Here is a 16334-nt window from a genome sequence, read left to right on the forward strand (position 1 = left end):
TTGGGAATGCTTTCCCCAGGGCAGAGCTAGAAACCTGCATGAGCTGCACAAGCACTGGAGCGTATGCTGTAAGGACCAGTCCCCTCTAGTCCCACCAGCAGACAGACAATGACCTGACCCTGAGGTTCTTGACCAGCAGTGGCCTGTAGAGCAGAGTTCAACAAAACAGTTGCTGGCAGTTTGCATCGAACCTGCTGACCACATAGGGCTGGCTGGCTCCTCCTTGCTTCAGCTGTTGAATTGAACTGAACAGCAGCTAAAAATATCACATCCTTTCCTGATGCTACTCTTCAACGGCAGCCTTTGCAAGTAGCTACATCAGAGCTGTAAGGAATTGTGAATGGGAGAGGAGGCGGGACAGCAGGATCCTGAATGGGAGGGGAGGCCGATCTGGAGACACACGCTCTTCCTTTTAAGGTATGGTCCGCCAAAAGTTAGAGAGCTCCTGACTTAATGAACCCAGCAATGAAGTGTGACTTATGTTTCCCTTCCCATCATTTATCTGTCTTGTCTATTTAGTGTGTGAGCTCTTTGGGGATTGGGTATGTACAGCGTCCAGCACGCTGGGGCTGGTGATCTCAAGTAGGGCCTCTAGTCTTTAACCCATGATTTGAGGACTGCAGTAACTCAGCCAGAGGTTAGGGGTCTATTTCAGGAGTGGGTGAAGTTCTGTGGCCTGCGATGGGCAGGAGATCAGACTAGATCACGACAGTCCCTTCTGACCTTAAAGTCTATGAATCTACTGTACTACAGATAAAAACAGTGGGGTTGTACATTTGTGCGGTGTTGATTGGTTATGCAAGTCAGGTCATATCTCGCAACAGGAGGGATCTGTGTAGTTAGATACATGATGGATGGCTGCAAAAGGCAGTTACGATGGCCTGTTAGCTGATAAATTTGCTGGCCCCAGGAGCAATTCCTCATGTTAATTGCTCTAACCTTGGTCACGGTATTGGCACCTTGACATCCAATCCAAGATGAGAGGGTGAGTGTGTGAGGGAGCTGAGACCACTACAGCAGCCCCTCTCGGTGTGCTGTGTAACTTCAGGAGCAGATGAGCATGGTCATTTCCAGCTAGGATTTAATACTTAGCGGGGCATATCGGGTCCAGATGTGCTCCTGAGAAGATGAGTGACTCCCCCAGGAGGCAGGCCATGGGTGTGGATTGGTATCACTCTGTGATGGGTTGGATCACAGAAACCCCCTTAGGAACTGCCAAGTGATGTGCCAAGACTACTTCTGCCCCTGCTTTCCCTGCCAGCTCGGGACCCCAGCACCCTGTCTTGCTGAGCGAGACACGCCCATTTGCTCCAACACAGACCCCAGGGTCTGAATTACTTGCCCCAAAGCTGCAGACTTAACTGAAAGCAGCTTACAGAAGTGTTCTTGTCTTTAACACTCAGGTACCCATCTCCCAATGGGGTCTAAACCCAAATAAATCTGTTTTACCCTGTATAAACTTTATACAGGGTAAACTCATAAATTGTTCGCCCTCTATAACACTGATAGAGAGATATGCACAGTTGTTTGCCCCTCCCCCGGTATTAACACATGTGAGTTAATTAATAAGTAAAAAGTGATTTTATTAAATACAGAAAGTAGGATTTAAGTGGTTCCAAGTAGTAACAGACAGACCAAAGTGAATTACCAAGCAAAATAAAACAAAACACGCAAATCTAAGCCTAATACAGTAATACAACTGAGTACAGATAAAATCTCACCCTGAAAGATGTTTCAATAAGTCTTTCACAGACTGGATGCCTTCCTAGTCTGGGCACAATCCTTTCCCCTGGTACTGCCCTTGTTCCAGCTCAGGTGGTAGCTAGGGGATTCCTCATGATGGCTCTCCCTTTTCTCTGTTCCATCCACTTATATATTTTTTGCATAAGGTGGGAATCCTTTGTCCCTCTGGGTGCCCCCCCTTCTCAATGGAAAAGCACCAGGTCAAAGATGGATCCCAGTTCAGGGGACATGATCACATGTCACTATCAGACTTCATTGCCCACTTGCCAGCACACACGTATACAGGAAGACTCACAGGTAAAACAGAGCCACCTGCAGTCAATTGTCCTGGTTAATGGGAGTCATCAAGATTCCAAACCACTATTAATTGCCCACACTTTGCATAACTACAATAGGCCCTCAGAGTTATATTTCATATTTCTAGTTTCAGATACAAGAGTGGTACATTTCTACAAATAGGATGATCACACTCAGTAGATTATAAGCTTTGTAATGATACCTTACAAAGAGACCTTTTGCATGAAGCATATTCCAGTTATATTAGCATATTTTCATAAAAGCATATAAAGTGCAACGTCACACGCTCCACCTCCAGAATCAGCAATAGCAGAGGCTGGTTATGGCAGCAGAGTCCTTTAACTTATTCCAGCACAGAAGCAAAAGCAAAGGCTGGCTTTTTATGCCTTTGCAGCTGTGCCTGTATTAACCGATGGGGGGGTTTCCCTTGTTGCTTGGATGAGACCCTCCCTGCTCCTGTCGTCGTGCACTGACTCCATCTGTAAAAGATGCCGTCTCCCGAAATAATCCCTGCTCCTGGGGCAAGAAAGGAACAGCATTGCAGGAGGACTCGACCAAAACAAGGTGCTCCACTCCAGGCACTTCTCCCTCTGGGCAGAGGATGAGAGAACAAACGTGTGACAGGTGTGTGGCCGTGTTACTGAAAGCACTACTGGAAGGCACTCGTGCGACAGTATAAAAACTTAGACTAGACTAGAACTCTGAATGGATGGAATTTCCTGTTTCCTCGTTCACTGTGTGGCTCCGGAGGCAGGTTGTGCATAGCTGGCTCTGTACGTATGCCCTAACTTTGACTTATTCCTCTGAACTCCCAGCAGTAATTTTGTGATTTCCCCCCCCCCCTCCCCATGTGGTTGGTGGTGTCTGCCTAGCCCTGCTGCATCTGTCTGGGACGCTGTCTGCTCCCGAACGATACACTTGGATAGTGTGCTGATAAGAGACGTCTAAGGAAAAACTTTGCACCACAGGAAGTGGTGTTGGTCATTCCGTAGACGATGCTCTTCCTTCTGAGTCCGTACTTGTCTCTGTCCCAGTCATGATGTTGAGAGAACCATCTGTCATTGTGAAATGGTAGCACTCTGCTTTTAAAAGACTAGACTGTTGATCATTGGGTCCTAGCCAAATTTGTATTTGGTATTTACATTTTGCTTACCAAAAAAGTCTCTCTTGTAGCTTCAATTGGACAGGGTACTCTTCTCTTTCTGCCCTGAAGGGAAGTGTTGTAGTTTGCTGTTAAATGGTGGATATGTTCTGCTCCAGAGGTGGATGCATTTCAGTAGTGAGTGAGGTCATCGTGGTGCAGATGATATATACAAGGCCTGGTTTTCAATTGTAGGCCTCTAATTTAAGGCATCCAGTTCCTCATTTTGGGTGTTCATATTGGTACTTTAGCTGTGAAAATGCTGATGTGAGCACCAGATGTGAAACGGGATGTGCTAACTAAGATACCGATGTTCTAGAACCTGATTCCCACTGCCCCACCACCCTGCAAAGCCCCGTGGGATCCTTGGAAATCATAGCCATTACTCAGTGGTCTTAAGACATGGAACATGTTAGGGCTAGCATCTGAAGTGACGTGATCATAGAGGCAGAAATAAGGTTGCACTAACCATAGTTTTGCATGCTTTCTAGACCTGGTGGAATGTTGTGACAGCAGCTGTTTAAAATGTTACATACCATCAATTGTCCTTGTTTTTCTTGTGGATTCCCTTGGCCATGGATAGTTCTGCAGTGGTGTGTGTGTTTGTATTTGGAATTCCTTATCTGAACTGTCATTAACCTTCTCTTTGATTTGCCTTTGCAGTTTGCTGGTAGGTGGAATGGGACAGTCATGAATGGTGATGCCCTTTGCCAAGAGTCTTCCTCCCAGCTTCCTGACTGGAGGGAATTCTGTGAGCTCCATGCCCAGGCTGCCGCGGTGGACTTTGCTCAGAAGTTCTGCCAGTTCCTGAAGGAGAACCCCCATTACGATACCCCGGGGGCTGAAACCTCCTTCTCCCATCACTTTGCTGCCAATTTCTTGGACATCTTCAGCTTGGAGGTCAGTAGGGTGTTTGTGTCCGACTCCCCAACCAAGTACAACATAGTGCCCTTTGTGGGGCTACAGAACTGCCACATGCCTTACGGCCGAGACATCCTCCAGAGGAAAGAGGAGACCTCCACAGAATCCCTGGACAGCATGGACAACCCCGTGAACTCCAGCCGATATCTGAGCCAGTCCCAGCAGGCTCAGGCCCATAAAGTTTCTTCCTACGGCCACTCTCGGAGTTCAGAGGACGTCTCTGTCCATGCTACTTCCAAGCCAAAATTCAAGAAAGGCTTCTCCTTGAGGAATATGAGCCTGTGCGTGGTGGATGGCATGAAGGAGATGTGGCACAGGAAGTCCTCTCCGGAGCCAGGCGTGGAGGCCACGCAGGGTGGCAGGAGGTCAGAGAGAGAGCACTGTCCCTCTGCAAACAAGGAACACAACGACACGAGGGAGAGATGGACTCACAAGCTACGGCTGTCAAAAGTCCAGTCTTCCAAGGTGGAACTGGTGGATATTCAGAGGGAGGGCACCCTCCGCTACATGGTGGCGGACGACACGAACTGCGTGGGTAGCTCTCAGTGGCAGAAGTGTCGGCTGATGCTCAGGAAGGCTGTGAAGATGGAGGGAGAGAGGTTCCTGCTGGAGTTTTATGTGCCTCCAAAGGTAGGTCTTGTAGGTTCTTCATGGTTGAGCTTCCTATCTATATTGACTTGCTTGGCCGCAGGCTGCAGAGTTTATAGATGTGACGTTCCTCGCCCCGAGAGGCCATAGATCCCGGCTGACACGTCTTCGAGCTGCGCTTCATCAGAGCTCCAGACAGCCGTGGCAGTTTTACAGCTCTCTGATGGGCTGGTGTGCTGCTGCCCGGTGGTGGGTGTTGCTCCTCTATTGTTTCAGATGGTCTATTTTAATCCTCCACCTCCTGGTCTTAATCCACTCTATGGGATGAAGCATAATTCAGTGTTTTTGCTTATTAGTCTGTGCCAAGCTCTCCACCAAGTTTCTGACAAACAATGTTACTGTCTGCTCAGACTTCCTGATGCCCAGTGCTCCTAGTTCGTTATCTATTTTATAGGTCTTTGAGCTGGATTTGAATAGGGATTGGAGGTTTTTTTTTTTTTTTTTTTTACCACCACCAGTGTGCCTCACCTCAGAACTGGAAGATCCACCTCCTAGGGGTGAAAGAGGAATTTAGTATCCCCAATCATAGAACTGGAAGGGACCTTGAGAGGTCATCTAGTCCAGTCCCCTGCACTCAAGGCAGGACTAAGTATTATCTAGACTGTCCCTGACAGGTGTTTGTCTAACCTGCTCTTAAAAATCTCCAATGATGGAGACTCCACAACCTCCCTAGGCAATTTATTCCAGTGCTTCACCACTCTGACAGTTAGGAAGTTTTTCCTAATGTCAATCCATTCAGTCACTGGCCTCTCAGTTAAGACTGAAAGCAAAGGGGCCAATTGAGGCAGGCACAGCTACTGAGGCTGTCAACGAGCCTTTTATGATAGTGACGCTTCCCAAATCCATCACTAAGGAAGGATGGCCTAGTAGTTAGGGTTCTAGCCTGGGAGTTGGGTGACCTGGCCCCAATTCCCTGCTCCGTCACCAGCTTCCTTACCAGTTCCCCTCCCCAAGCCATCCAGTCCCTCAGGGACTCAAATGGTTCATGTTTGAGTGCTACTTTGTCTGGATTTTAGGGACAAGGTCTGATTTCAAATAGCAAGAAGCACTGAAGGCATCCATCTGCACCCGCCTAGCGACCCTGTCTTGGGATTCATGTAATACACACGATTTGTACCCCAATCAGACACGCTCAGAGCTTGGCTTTTGTTTTGCCTCATGTAGACGGGGATCAAACTGGTAATCTTGTTACAGGGGTGTAACATGACTCCGTAACATGGATTGGTTCCTGTCTACACGGGGAAGAGCAAGCTGAGTTATTCCTGGTTGGCCAGGGTGCTATCCTGCGAGTAATACAATGCAGTATTTTTTTTCTGGTGGTGATGAGCCCGGACACATCATCTTGTGCTGTTGTGATTGCTGCCATCTTGGCTGACACTAGCGATTGAGCCAGGGATGTCCAGAGCTAAAAGCATGAGCTGTTATCGCTTGAGCTAAAGAGCCAGTGCTACAAGTTGGGGTGTAACAGCCTCGGATCCTCTGTGGATCAGGCACCGAGAGGGCCCTGTAACTTGCACTCTTATAAGTTAGGAACAAAGCGTGGGTGACTCTCTCTAGCTTTCTATCCTCTTGCTATTTCTTCTCTTCTATCAGCCATGTGGGCAGTCTGTGATGAGTCAGCCGGGCGTTTGGGTGAACTTGGATCCCGGTGTTTACCTGGCAGGAGACTGAAGCCAGGAGCTCTCCCAATACACCAGTGAACTTCTTTCTAGTAGCTGTTAAGCTGCAACGTACAGGAACCGCCTCTAACCTTTCATTTCTGCCGGGGAAACGTTTGGGGCCTAGGCTGGGTCTCCATATCTCCCTGCCCGTTAGCTGCGAGGCTAACGAGGCTCCGTCAGGTGCTGCACCGACCGTTCACCAACTGGATGTCAGGGATGTAAAAATAGCTTGGGATGAGCCTGACCAGTCCTGAGTTCTCTCGGCCCATTAGCATTGTCACTCACGCTTCAGACGTGCGCAGTACAGAGCCGGGACTAGCCCTGCCCACCTCCAGATAGGAAGGCAACTTGTGAACCCCACACCCATGGTTTTGACAGGTTCAGTTTCTCTGTACCGCTAGGTAACTGTAACAGGGGATAAAGAACTCCAACCATGCCCCCTTTCCTGCCCTCAGGATGGTACATTCCACCTAGAGATGGGCTAAATTGTGAACCTCAATTCCTGACCCTTTTTTAATTTAATCAGAATTGAACCTCTGCTCGTGCATAGGAAATAGCATTGAGACCATTGTGAGGGAGTGAAAAGAGGGGTGTAGAATTGAGTAGCTGCTTCAGCCTTTTCTGTAGCTTCTCCACTGTGATCCTTTGCAGTATACTCAGACATCTTTATCTGAGAAATGTGGTGGCTTAGATTGAATGGAACCTAGTCCAAACCTTCCCTAGTTTTGCCTAATTGAGCCCAGCTTCCTTGGCCAATTGTCAGTGACATCATCCTGAAGAAAGAAAGCGTTTCAGCACATGGCCAGTAGCTGCCTTGGCCACTGGAGACTTGTAAGGGTCCCGCAGGTCAGGCAGGTAGTGATATGTCAGTAGGTGGCACTCTTTCCTCCCTCACCCCTGAATCAGTGCTGAATCAATACCCCGGTACAGCTTTAAGAGACTGCTGCCGGAGGCGCTCTCTTTCAGGCGAGAAGCAGAGCCAAGGTTCTAAACACTTTTGATTACTAAAGGTCCCAGGGCACTTTGCAGCAATAATTATGCTGCCTCCAATGTCCTAGGCAAATCCAACTTTCTATTCTGCTTACCTAAACTGCAGGGGAGTTTTCAGCTGGAAAAGCGTTATTCACTTCTTTTCCAAAAGTGTTCCTGTGCACTGTTAAACAGCTGCCGTGTTTCATCCCAGCACTGGCCGCATTCAGAGGTGGATGAAATGGTTCTTGTGTATAGTTTGTGGAGCAGTGAGTAAGTCTGTAAAGTGCTGTCGCATCCTGTGGGAATGTAAGGTGATTATCATCTTTCAACCTGAATCTCTCTCTGGCATTTAGGCTTGCTGACACACACACACACACACACCCTCTCTCTCTCCTCCAATAACATTTCAATGAGAGAGACGAAAGACTTCAGTGTCCTCTGCCAGGAGCATTCTAGCCCATATAGTAAATATTGTTCCTGTTTCCTCTTTCGTAACACACCTTCCCAAATCTTCTCAGTTACTTACCTTCCTGAACATTTATTTATTTATCTATTTCTTCCCTGCACTCTTTTCCTTCCATAGGGTCCTAAAGAAAGCTTCAGAAACAAGAGCCAACTGCTGTAGATTCATTATGCAATTTAATATCTACCTACCTGCATGTCCCTCTTTACCATCAAGTATCTGAGCATCTCACAAACGTGGCAGAGAATTATTATCCCAACTTTAGAGTTGGGGACACGGAGAGACTGAATGATCCCCATTATGGAATGGACCCATATGGTCCCCATCATTACAGTAGCTGGGTCCCTCACTGTCTTTAATGTGTGTACCCTCACAGCACCCCTGTAAGGCAGGGAAGTGCAATTATCCTCCATTGTACAGATGGGAAACTGAGGCATGGGAGAGGCTAAGTGACCTGCCCAAGGTCACACAAGGAGACCATGGAAGAGCAGGGAATTGACCTTGGGTTGCTCAAGTCTCAGGCTAGTGCCACGGCTGCTGGACCATCCTTCCTGCTGAGATTAAAAAAAAATCATACACTGTTCTTACCCGTGGAGACACATTAATTTTACTTGGCGTGCATGTTGCACTTTTTCTCTTCAAAGCACTGTAGAAACATTAACTAATGCTTCCAAGTAGATACCTTTTGCAGATGAGGTAGTTATTACTAATTAAATCTGAGGTTATTAAACATAGATAATTTACTTTTGTGCCATTTATGTTGTTGTTTTTTGTATTTCATTCATCTTCCACAGTGGAACTGAACTAATCATGTTCACTAGTCATTTCACAGTTTGGGCCTCCTACACTAAGTCCCTGATCCAAAGCCTATCAAAGTCAGTGGAAATCTCCCATTGATCTGAAATGGACTTCAAATCAGGTCCTTACTCTTGTTGTACTTGGGCTTACAACTTGGCAGAGGAATGTTTGCATTCAATAAAAATTGTGTGTGTGTGATAGAAATATACACCCTTTAGGAAGATATTTGAGTCAAATATAAACTGTTCCTCACAGTGTATTAACCTGAAATTGAGCTGGAGGAAAAACACCCATGTACATACCAGATCAGAACACATGAAAAATCCATTAGGGTGAAACCATTTATATTGTTTGATGACACCCAGAATTCAGACACGTGAAATATCTGGTTTCCATTCACTGACTTCTAACCTTTCTAATGTCCCCTAGAGAACTGGAGACCGAGTGAGAGGGTTGGTTTGTTTATTTATTTAATTAATTTTAACTGCATTACCTTCCTCCCCGCCCGCTTCCCAGCTCCCTGCCCCAGAGTCTCTTTCCGCACTAGCCGTTAGGGCATGAAAGATGTGCAGCTGGCACTGGCTCATCTGGGAGCAGTGCTTGTGAGTCTATGCGCAGATTGATACGGCCATAGGTTTAGCTGGAACAGTAACTGTTGTTAAGCAATATTATAGCTGGTAATAGGTATTTTTTCAGGTTTGTTTTTATCTCCCTTTTAAAAGAATCAGTGTTAAAAGGACCTCTTTTAAGTGCTTTTTATGAAAACAGTCTTGTCTTTTATTGTTATCGTTACAACCTCCTGAAATCTTTCGCTTAAATTTCTTTCCCTAATGATATCTATCTTCTTCATTTGGCAAATGTTCCTGTACTTCCACTCACAACTCTCCCTTTGAGAGGCACTGATGCATTAACCTCGCTTTCTTGTACATTTGTGGGAAGAGAACTTAAATTTTTGCTCCTGAGCGTGCACAAGAACACATTACTTTGTTTTTGTGTGGGTCCTACAAAAATAGGGGCTAATTGGGTTTTTATTTAAAAAAGAAAGAAAAAGAAAAACCCCTCTCTAGTGGATGTTGTACTTTCTAACAAAGTTAGGTGTGTATATATTTTCCCAAAGCAACAGTGATTGAAAACATAAAGGGAAATTAAATGTGGTGCTTGAAGTACCTGGCTGCAGCCCATCTTACCCTTTGGTGTTATACTAGCAGTTTTGATGGTGATTCAAAGTACAAAAACCTCCCTTGCCTGCCCCCATTTATTCCTGTGATGAGTCTCTGAGCAAGCCCTAAAACCACCGCCCAAGTGCAGGGCCTGATCCTGCAAGCGCTTAAGCAGGGAGTAACTTTACTTACCTGGGGAGTCCCATTGACTTCTGTGGGACTAGTCACATGTGCCAGTGTTTTGCAGGGCTGGGAACTCGGTGAAGACTCCCTCTGTTGGCTCTTTTGGCTGCCGTCCCTGAGAAGAGTCAGAGCAAGTCTTCCTTCCACCCCTCAGAGCTGGTGTCATATTTTCTTCCCTTTAAACAGCTGCTTCCTCTTTTCTGATCCACCTCTGGTTAAAAATAAATAATAATAATAAAAAACAGCCCAGCAGCTTCTGCAAATTCATTGCTTCAGACCAAGCATTAGAGGAGCCGCTGAGCTGCTGCAGTGGTCCTTGGCTCTGTGGGCGCTCAGCACTTTTAAAGATCAGGGTCCTTCATTCATTTTGAGTCTTGCAGTGAACGTAATGTGGTCAGAAACTCCCAGGCCCAGGCAAATGAAATCTTAGGGGAAGGGAAAGGCAGCTCTTGGTTCCTGTTTCACAGCAACACTGATTTACAAAATGAGAACGGAACCCTTTATTAATAGTCTGTGGCATTATGCGCTTCATGACCCTGTTTCTATTATTGAAGGGTCTGGAGGCACGTGGGATAACTCATAGGTTTGCTGATGATTACGTTGCCTTCCTATTCCTTCTCTAGATGCTTGCTTTGAATTCAAGTGCACGGCTTCAGGGAGGATTAGCCAGTCTGTCTGTGTAGTTAAGAGAAACTCTCGCTTCCAAATCCCTAACTGTGATAATTCTAGGGGGCCAGTTTACTAGAAATCTGGGGATTGTTGGTCAGATGTGCTACTTGACAAGCTTTTACTAATAATCATGTTGCATTTGTATAGCACCTTTCATTCCGAAGCGTTGTATACATTTAGGGCCCAATCCTGCAAACACTTGCTACCAGTTATAATGTTTACTAGTGGCATGCATCCATTGGTTTCATGGGAGTAAGTACTACACTCAGTAGCAAGTGTTTGCACAGTCAGACATGAGGCCCACTCCAGTACCACTGGGGGACTGGGAGCTTTGAAATCGACTTCAATGGAAGCAGGACTGAATTGTCTTCAGCATGCAGCACTACAGAAATTCAGCCACCTCTAGGGTGGAGGGCAACAACCAACCATTATACACCTGTGAGGGGAAGGTAAATATTTAGGAGATGGAGGTAACGGAGGCACAGTCTAGTCCCTTGTTCAAGGCCAGACAGCGCATCACTGGGAGAGCTGGGAACAGAACGCAGGAGTCCTGACCGTATTGTCTGCTCCTAACTGTTATACATGCTCCCTCTCCCTATTAAAAAGGAGACGCCATAAATCTGGAGCTGAGATACACAGCAGCTTATTATTTATCTTGCCCTTAAGTGTGCAAAGTGTTTAGCATGCATCGGGTTGTATGTCTGTTACCAGGGCTGCAGTGGTGCATAGAGACCATCCCATTGCCCAGAGAGAGCAGCATTTATGTCTCTGAAATTGCTTGTTCTTGCCTATTGGGCAAGACAGGAGGGTGAGGATAGGAGGAGAAGTTTCACTTTGAAAGTGTCTTCCAATGCTTAGTAAAGAGCCTTCATCACGGAGATCGTTACAGACATAGGAAACTCTTCTCTGCCCACTGAAACACAGCTACTTCTGGGGTGGAACACATGAGCTGCCCAGCAGTACACTGGGCCGTAGTACTGTACCACAGGAGACAGAGGAGAAATGCAGTGTAGGGGGCTGGAATAAGCAAGACCAGCAAAAGTGCAGCTTTGGCCGTGTAAGTTACCGCCACAGCAGGAGTGCTTTGCCAGCATAGTATTCCAGTACAGCTACACGCAAAGCACTCCTGGTGTAGAGCCGGCGCAAATTTTTATCCCCACTCTACAGGTAAGGACACAGAGGCACGGAGCGATTAGAGATTTGGGGCTGGGAGTGTGCTACCTTTTGTGTTTGTATAGAACCCAGCACATCGGGAGTATCCACTCATGTACAGCTTCAATTGCTAATCACTCTCTCCCCCACTTGGACAAACTGGCCTTGCTGGGGTTTGTAAACCCATCGCTAGAGTCTGCTGCCGGGATGGGTGTGAGGCAAGATGTGGCTGTGTCTACATTAAAGAATTTTAGCAGCAGATTCCCACTGGTGCTGCTGTCAGTTCAGCTGTTCCAGGGGGTACCCTGGGGCTGGCACCTCTTGTTGGGGTGAATCATGGTAACTCAGTTGACTGCAGTGGAGCTATGTCAGTTTACAGCGGTGGAGGATCTCAACCCTAGTGCAGACGAGGCTCTGGCACATGGTGTTGAAAAGCTGGAAGCTACCAGAGCTGCATCCCCACTAAAGCTCCTACTGATGCCTCTGAGCCGGTGGCAACCCCAGTGGGAAATTTTTTGTCAAAATTCCCTACAATAGACAAAGCAGATGTGTCTTCACTTACCTATTGAAATGCCTCTCTCTCTTCTAGATTAACTGCCACATCCCCCGTCCAGCTGCCCTTTCCTGGCTGTGACTCCCCTTGCCTTTTGTGCATGCTAAATATTTCCTTGATCAGATAGCATTATTTCTTCCCAGCACATCTTAATAAAGAGAGAGAGAGAGATTAAAAAAACCAGAGAGACATTAATGTAGTCAGCAGAACTGGAATGTCAGCAGGCGCTGAAATAAGCAAGCGGGTTGGCAGTGAAATACGCTAACTCTCCTATCTTCCACCGGGGCGTCTCTTGGCTTAATTAAAAGATCTTGGAGTTATCAGGCGCATGAGGGAAATCAATTTTTTTTTAATAACTGCACAGACTGGGGCGGGAGCTTGCCTTGCTGTGAGCTGGGCTGTATCGTCCATTGGGAGAACTTCTATTATACAGGCCCTGTTCATTCCTTTTATTTCTTCCAGGCTTCCAAACCTAAGGTCAGTATCCCACTCTCCGCCATCATTGAGGTCCGGACGACCATGCCTTTGGAGATGCCGGACAAAGACAACACCTTTGTGCTGAAGGTAAGGCTGCTTGGCTAATAAGGCACCCTGGATGCCTTGAGACTGTACTGAACCCACCAAAGCTCTGGGCTTCTCTTCCCCACTCCCCAGCAGCCAGTGACTGCACAGATCTGTTGCCTGTGCCCTTCCCTCCCGTCACATGGTGAGGTGACTGGGGGAGGAAGGGCACTTGGCATCCATGGCGTGTATCTTCTTCCCTGCCGAAGGCTGGCACCAATCAGCTGTGCACCACGCCACTGCCAGCTGTTTGCCTGAAGATCCTCTGGTGCTTTAATCTACCCCTGAACGTAGCGTACACGTATAATATTAACATGCAACTGCCCTGTTGCGTTTGTCTTGCCGTTCCTCCTCCACAGCCATCTTTATGGAGTGTGGAAGGGGCAGATGAACTGATAACAGTGCTGGACTATGGAGACTCTTAAGATATGTCTACACAGCACACTAACCCCTTGCCTGTGGGGCTTGGGTCCACACCTGCGTGTTCACGCTTCATTGTAAACCTGGGTTTACATTGGCTGGACCCGGGTCATCCAGCCGTGCTAACGCTTCCATGCTACACCGTGCAGACCTTCTGACTTGGGTCTGTGGCTTGAGCTGCGTCCACACTGTAAAATGGCAGGGCTTGGACCAGAGTCACAGCAGGACTCAGGCTCTGACCCCCTCCCTGCCCTCCCTTCCCCTCCCCACTACCAGGATCAGAGGACCTGGGCGCTGAGTGCTTGCTGACCCGAGTCAGACTGATTTGTGTGTAGACAGAAGCAGGCCTTGGGCTCACACCTGAGTCAGAATCCAGGCTTAGTGTGCAGTGTAGACATACCCTTAAACACAGTGGCCCCAAGTAGTCACTAGTGATGTCTGTCCCTGAGGCAAACCCTGCCTCCGCTGTGCCAACCCAGGGCTTGGTAGCTTTCTCCAGCACTGCGTGGGAGCTAACTGGTGGCATTACTTAGCGAGTGCAGTGAGGTCATGAGGCTTGGTTCACGGGTGTTTTTCAATGGAAGGTACTCCAGAGAGACAAGGTGGTGATGGTGCTGAATCTCTGTCCCGAGGGCCCAGGCTCCGAATCAGGGCCAAATTCCATCTGTTTGGCCGGGGGAGGTCTGGTGCGCTGCCAGACTCCGTAGGGCTGTCCTAAAATGACTATAACTATGGCATGTATGTATGATACTCTCTCTGGCTTCTAGAGCAAATCTGCTCAGTTTACAAGGAAACTGATGCATTTTCCCTATGCACATCTCCTCACCCTGGGATCTGCCAGTTCAGCTGGGCTCTTTCTGCCTTATCTGAAAGTTCCCAGCCTCCCAGTCACTGTGACAATAGCTGTTTCTAGCAACCAAGATTCTGTGGCTGGAATCTGGGTAACAATTCTGTTGCTGATGCATGGGGGAGGGATAGCTCAGTGGTTTGAGCATTGGTCTGCTAAACCCAGGGTTGTGAGTTCAATCCTTGAGGGGGCCATTTTGGGAACTGGGGTAAAAATCTGTCTGGGGATTGGTCCTGCTTTGCGCAGGGGGTTGGACTAGATGACCTCCTGAGGTCCCTTCCAACCCTGATATTCTATGAATCGGAATAGAATCCTGCTTACTCTGAGCTGTGAGGATTTTGCAGAGCTAAGAGAATTAATATTTTACAGTGAAGCCTGAAGATTGGAGACTAAATATGCAACCGATCTGTCTTGGTGCCATTTTTGCACAGTTACTTTTCTGTGTTGGACTACACCTTACAATTCCCCAACAATTAACTAAGTGCTCCCCTTGTATCGGCTCCTATACTTCTCTCCCCGTGCTAGCTGATAGGTGCACTTGGATGATCATGTAGGGTTTTCCATTCTTTTAGCTTCCTATAGGCGAACAGCAATTCCTTGCTCCCTGTCTTAATCAGCAGTAAAACTCTGCAGATGGAGACTTGGGAGCCCTGAATTTTACTCCTGGCTCTGGCACTGCGACCTTGGGCAAGTTAATTCTCCTCTGATTTGTTTCCCGTCCCACCTTTTGTCTGCCTTGTCTGTAATCTCTTCGGGGGAACTGTCTCTCCCCATGTGTTTGGATGGTGCCTGGAACAATGGGGCCTCTAGACAAATAGAACACTAAAAGACTATCTGCTTTGTCCTCTCCCTCTTAGGGGCTGCATTTGGTCTTTGGTTGCCTTCTGGGCACCTCTCCATATAGAGAGATTACAGAAGAGGCTCTCCCCTTTTTAAAAAAGGATTTGTTAGGTAGACAGCCCTGTTTGGCTGGCAAAGGGGGATTCGTCCACACTCAGAGACAGTCATGCTTCCTCTGTTAGGGAGCTGCTCCCTGGTATGTAAATGCGGCTGTTCTAGGCCACTAGAGTGTAGTGATGGTTTTATCAATAAGGGGCTGGCAGATGCTGTTTGATCTGTGGGAGCCTCCCTGGCATTGGAAGCTGTACAGCCCCTAGGGATGAGGAATCACACATAGCAGACGGGAGAGCAGATAGTAAAAGTCTGTCGCTCGCTCGCTCGCTTGCTCTAGAGACTCCAGAGAAGAGTTTCCCATAAAATACAATTAATTAGCTTGCTATCCTGTAGAGCATGCTGGTGGCAGCTGCTGCTAACAAACTCTCCCTACAAATGGGGATTTCATCCCACTGGGTCTAAGCAGAAGGGGTGGAAATGTCTGTGTTGCCTGCTGAGCTGGGAGGCGGCTCCCACAGCTGGAGCTGAGCTCTGCCTTTTTGCTGCGAGTTTCATTCCCCGCCATCCAGGTTCCCCCCTCCCTCTCCTGCCCCCAAAACACAGAGCTCCTAGAATCTGGCTCAGTGCATGAACTCGCTCGTCCTGGGCTGCCGCGCGCAAGCACGCAATGAATGCTGAGTTAAAATTACATATTTTTTTTTCAAAAGAGAGTGCTTCGCTCTGACTAATGCGGCTGCCACTTCACATCAGCTGCTCTCTATGGGATGTTTGTGTTAATGGACTATCGCTCCCCATTGAGCCTGATCAGAAACGCTTACGGCTACAGCCAGGAGGTTAGCATGCAGACGTGAGTGAAAATCGCCTTATGTTTTCAGTGCACCAGCATCCGTTCCAGGGCTGGGCAAGCACTACGTGTTTGTGAGCATCCAAAGATCCAGCTGCCTGTCTGAACTCTCCAAACGACACATGTCCCCAGAATTGGAAGAGGACGGTTACAAGATCAGGCGCTCTCAGGATATCTTGGTCCCTTTGTTTTTGGTCCCAGTTCAAACCCACAAGCTGGTGCAGCTTTGGTCTAGTCGTGGGTTGAGGCTGGAGACAGTGTTCTGCTCCCTTCTCTGCCCTGGGTGTATGGTATAACCTGAGACAAGTTGTTTCCTTTCCTTGTGCCTTTGTCGTTTAAAAGGAGGACACTGATGCTCCCTCTCCTGGCAAAGCAATTGGGGATCAGGGGCGTGAGAAGCTAGAGCA

The 16334-nt window shown here is 47.7% G+C and overlaps 1 protein-coding gene across 1 annotated transcript in view; it reads left to right on the forward strand.

The window, feature by feature from the left end:
* The first annotated feature begins 372 nt into the window (after positions 1–372).
* Positions 373–16334, forward strand: part of SH2B2 (SH2B adaptor protein 2) — a 35846-nt gene continuing 19884 nt past the window's right edge. The window contains exons 1-3 of the mRNA XM_065418430.1: positions 373–417; positions 3845–4732; positions 12824–12925. Coding sequence (XP_065274502.1) covers positions 373–417; positions 3845–4732; positions 12824–12925 — 1035 coding nt within the window. The remainder of the gene's footprint in view (positions 418–3844; positions 4733–12823; positions 12926–16334) is intronic.

The sequence above is a fragment of the Emys orbicularis genome, chromosome 17 (genome assembly GCF_028017835.1).
Source record: "Emys orbicularis isolate rEmyOrb1 chromosome 17, rEmyOrb1.hap1, whole genome shotgun sequence".
NCBI classification, from domain to species: domain Eukaryota; kingdom Metazoa; phylum Chordata; order Testudines; family Emydidae; genus Emys; species Emys orbicularis.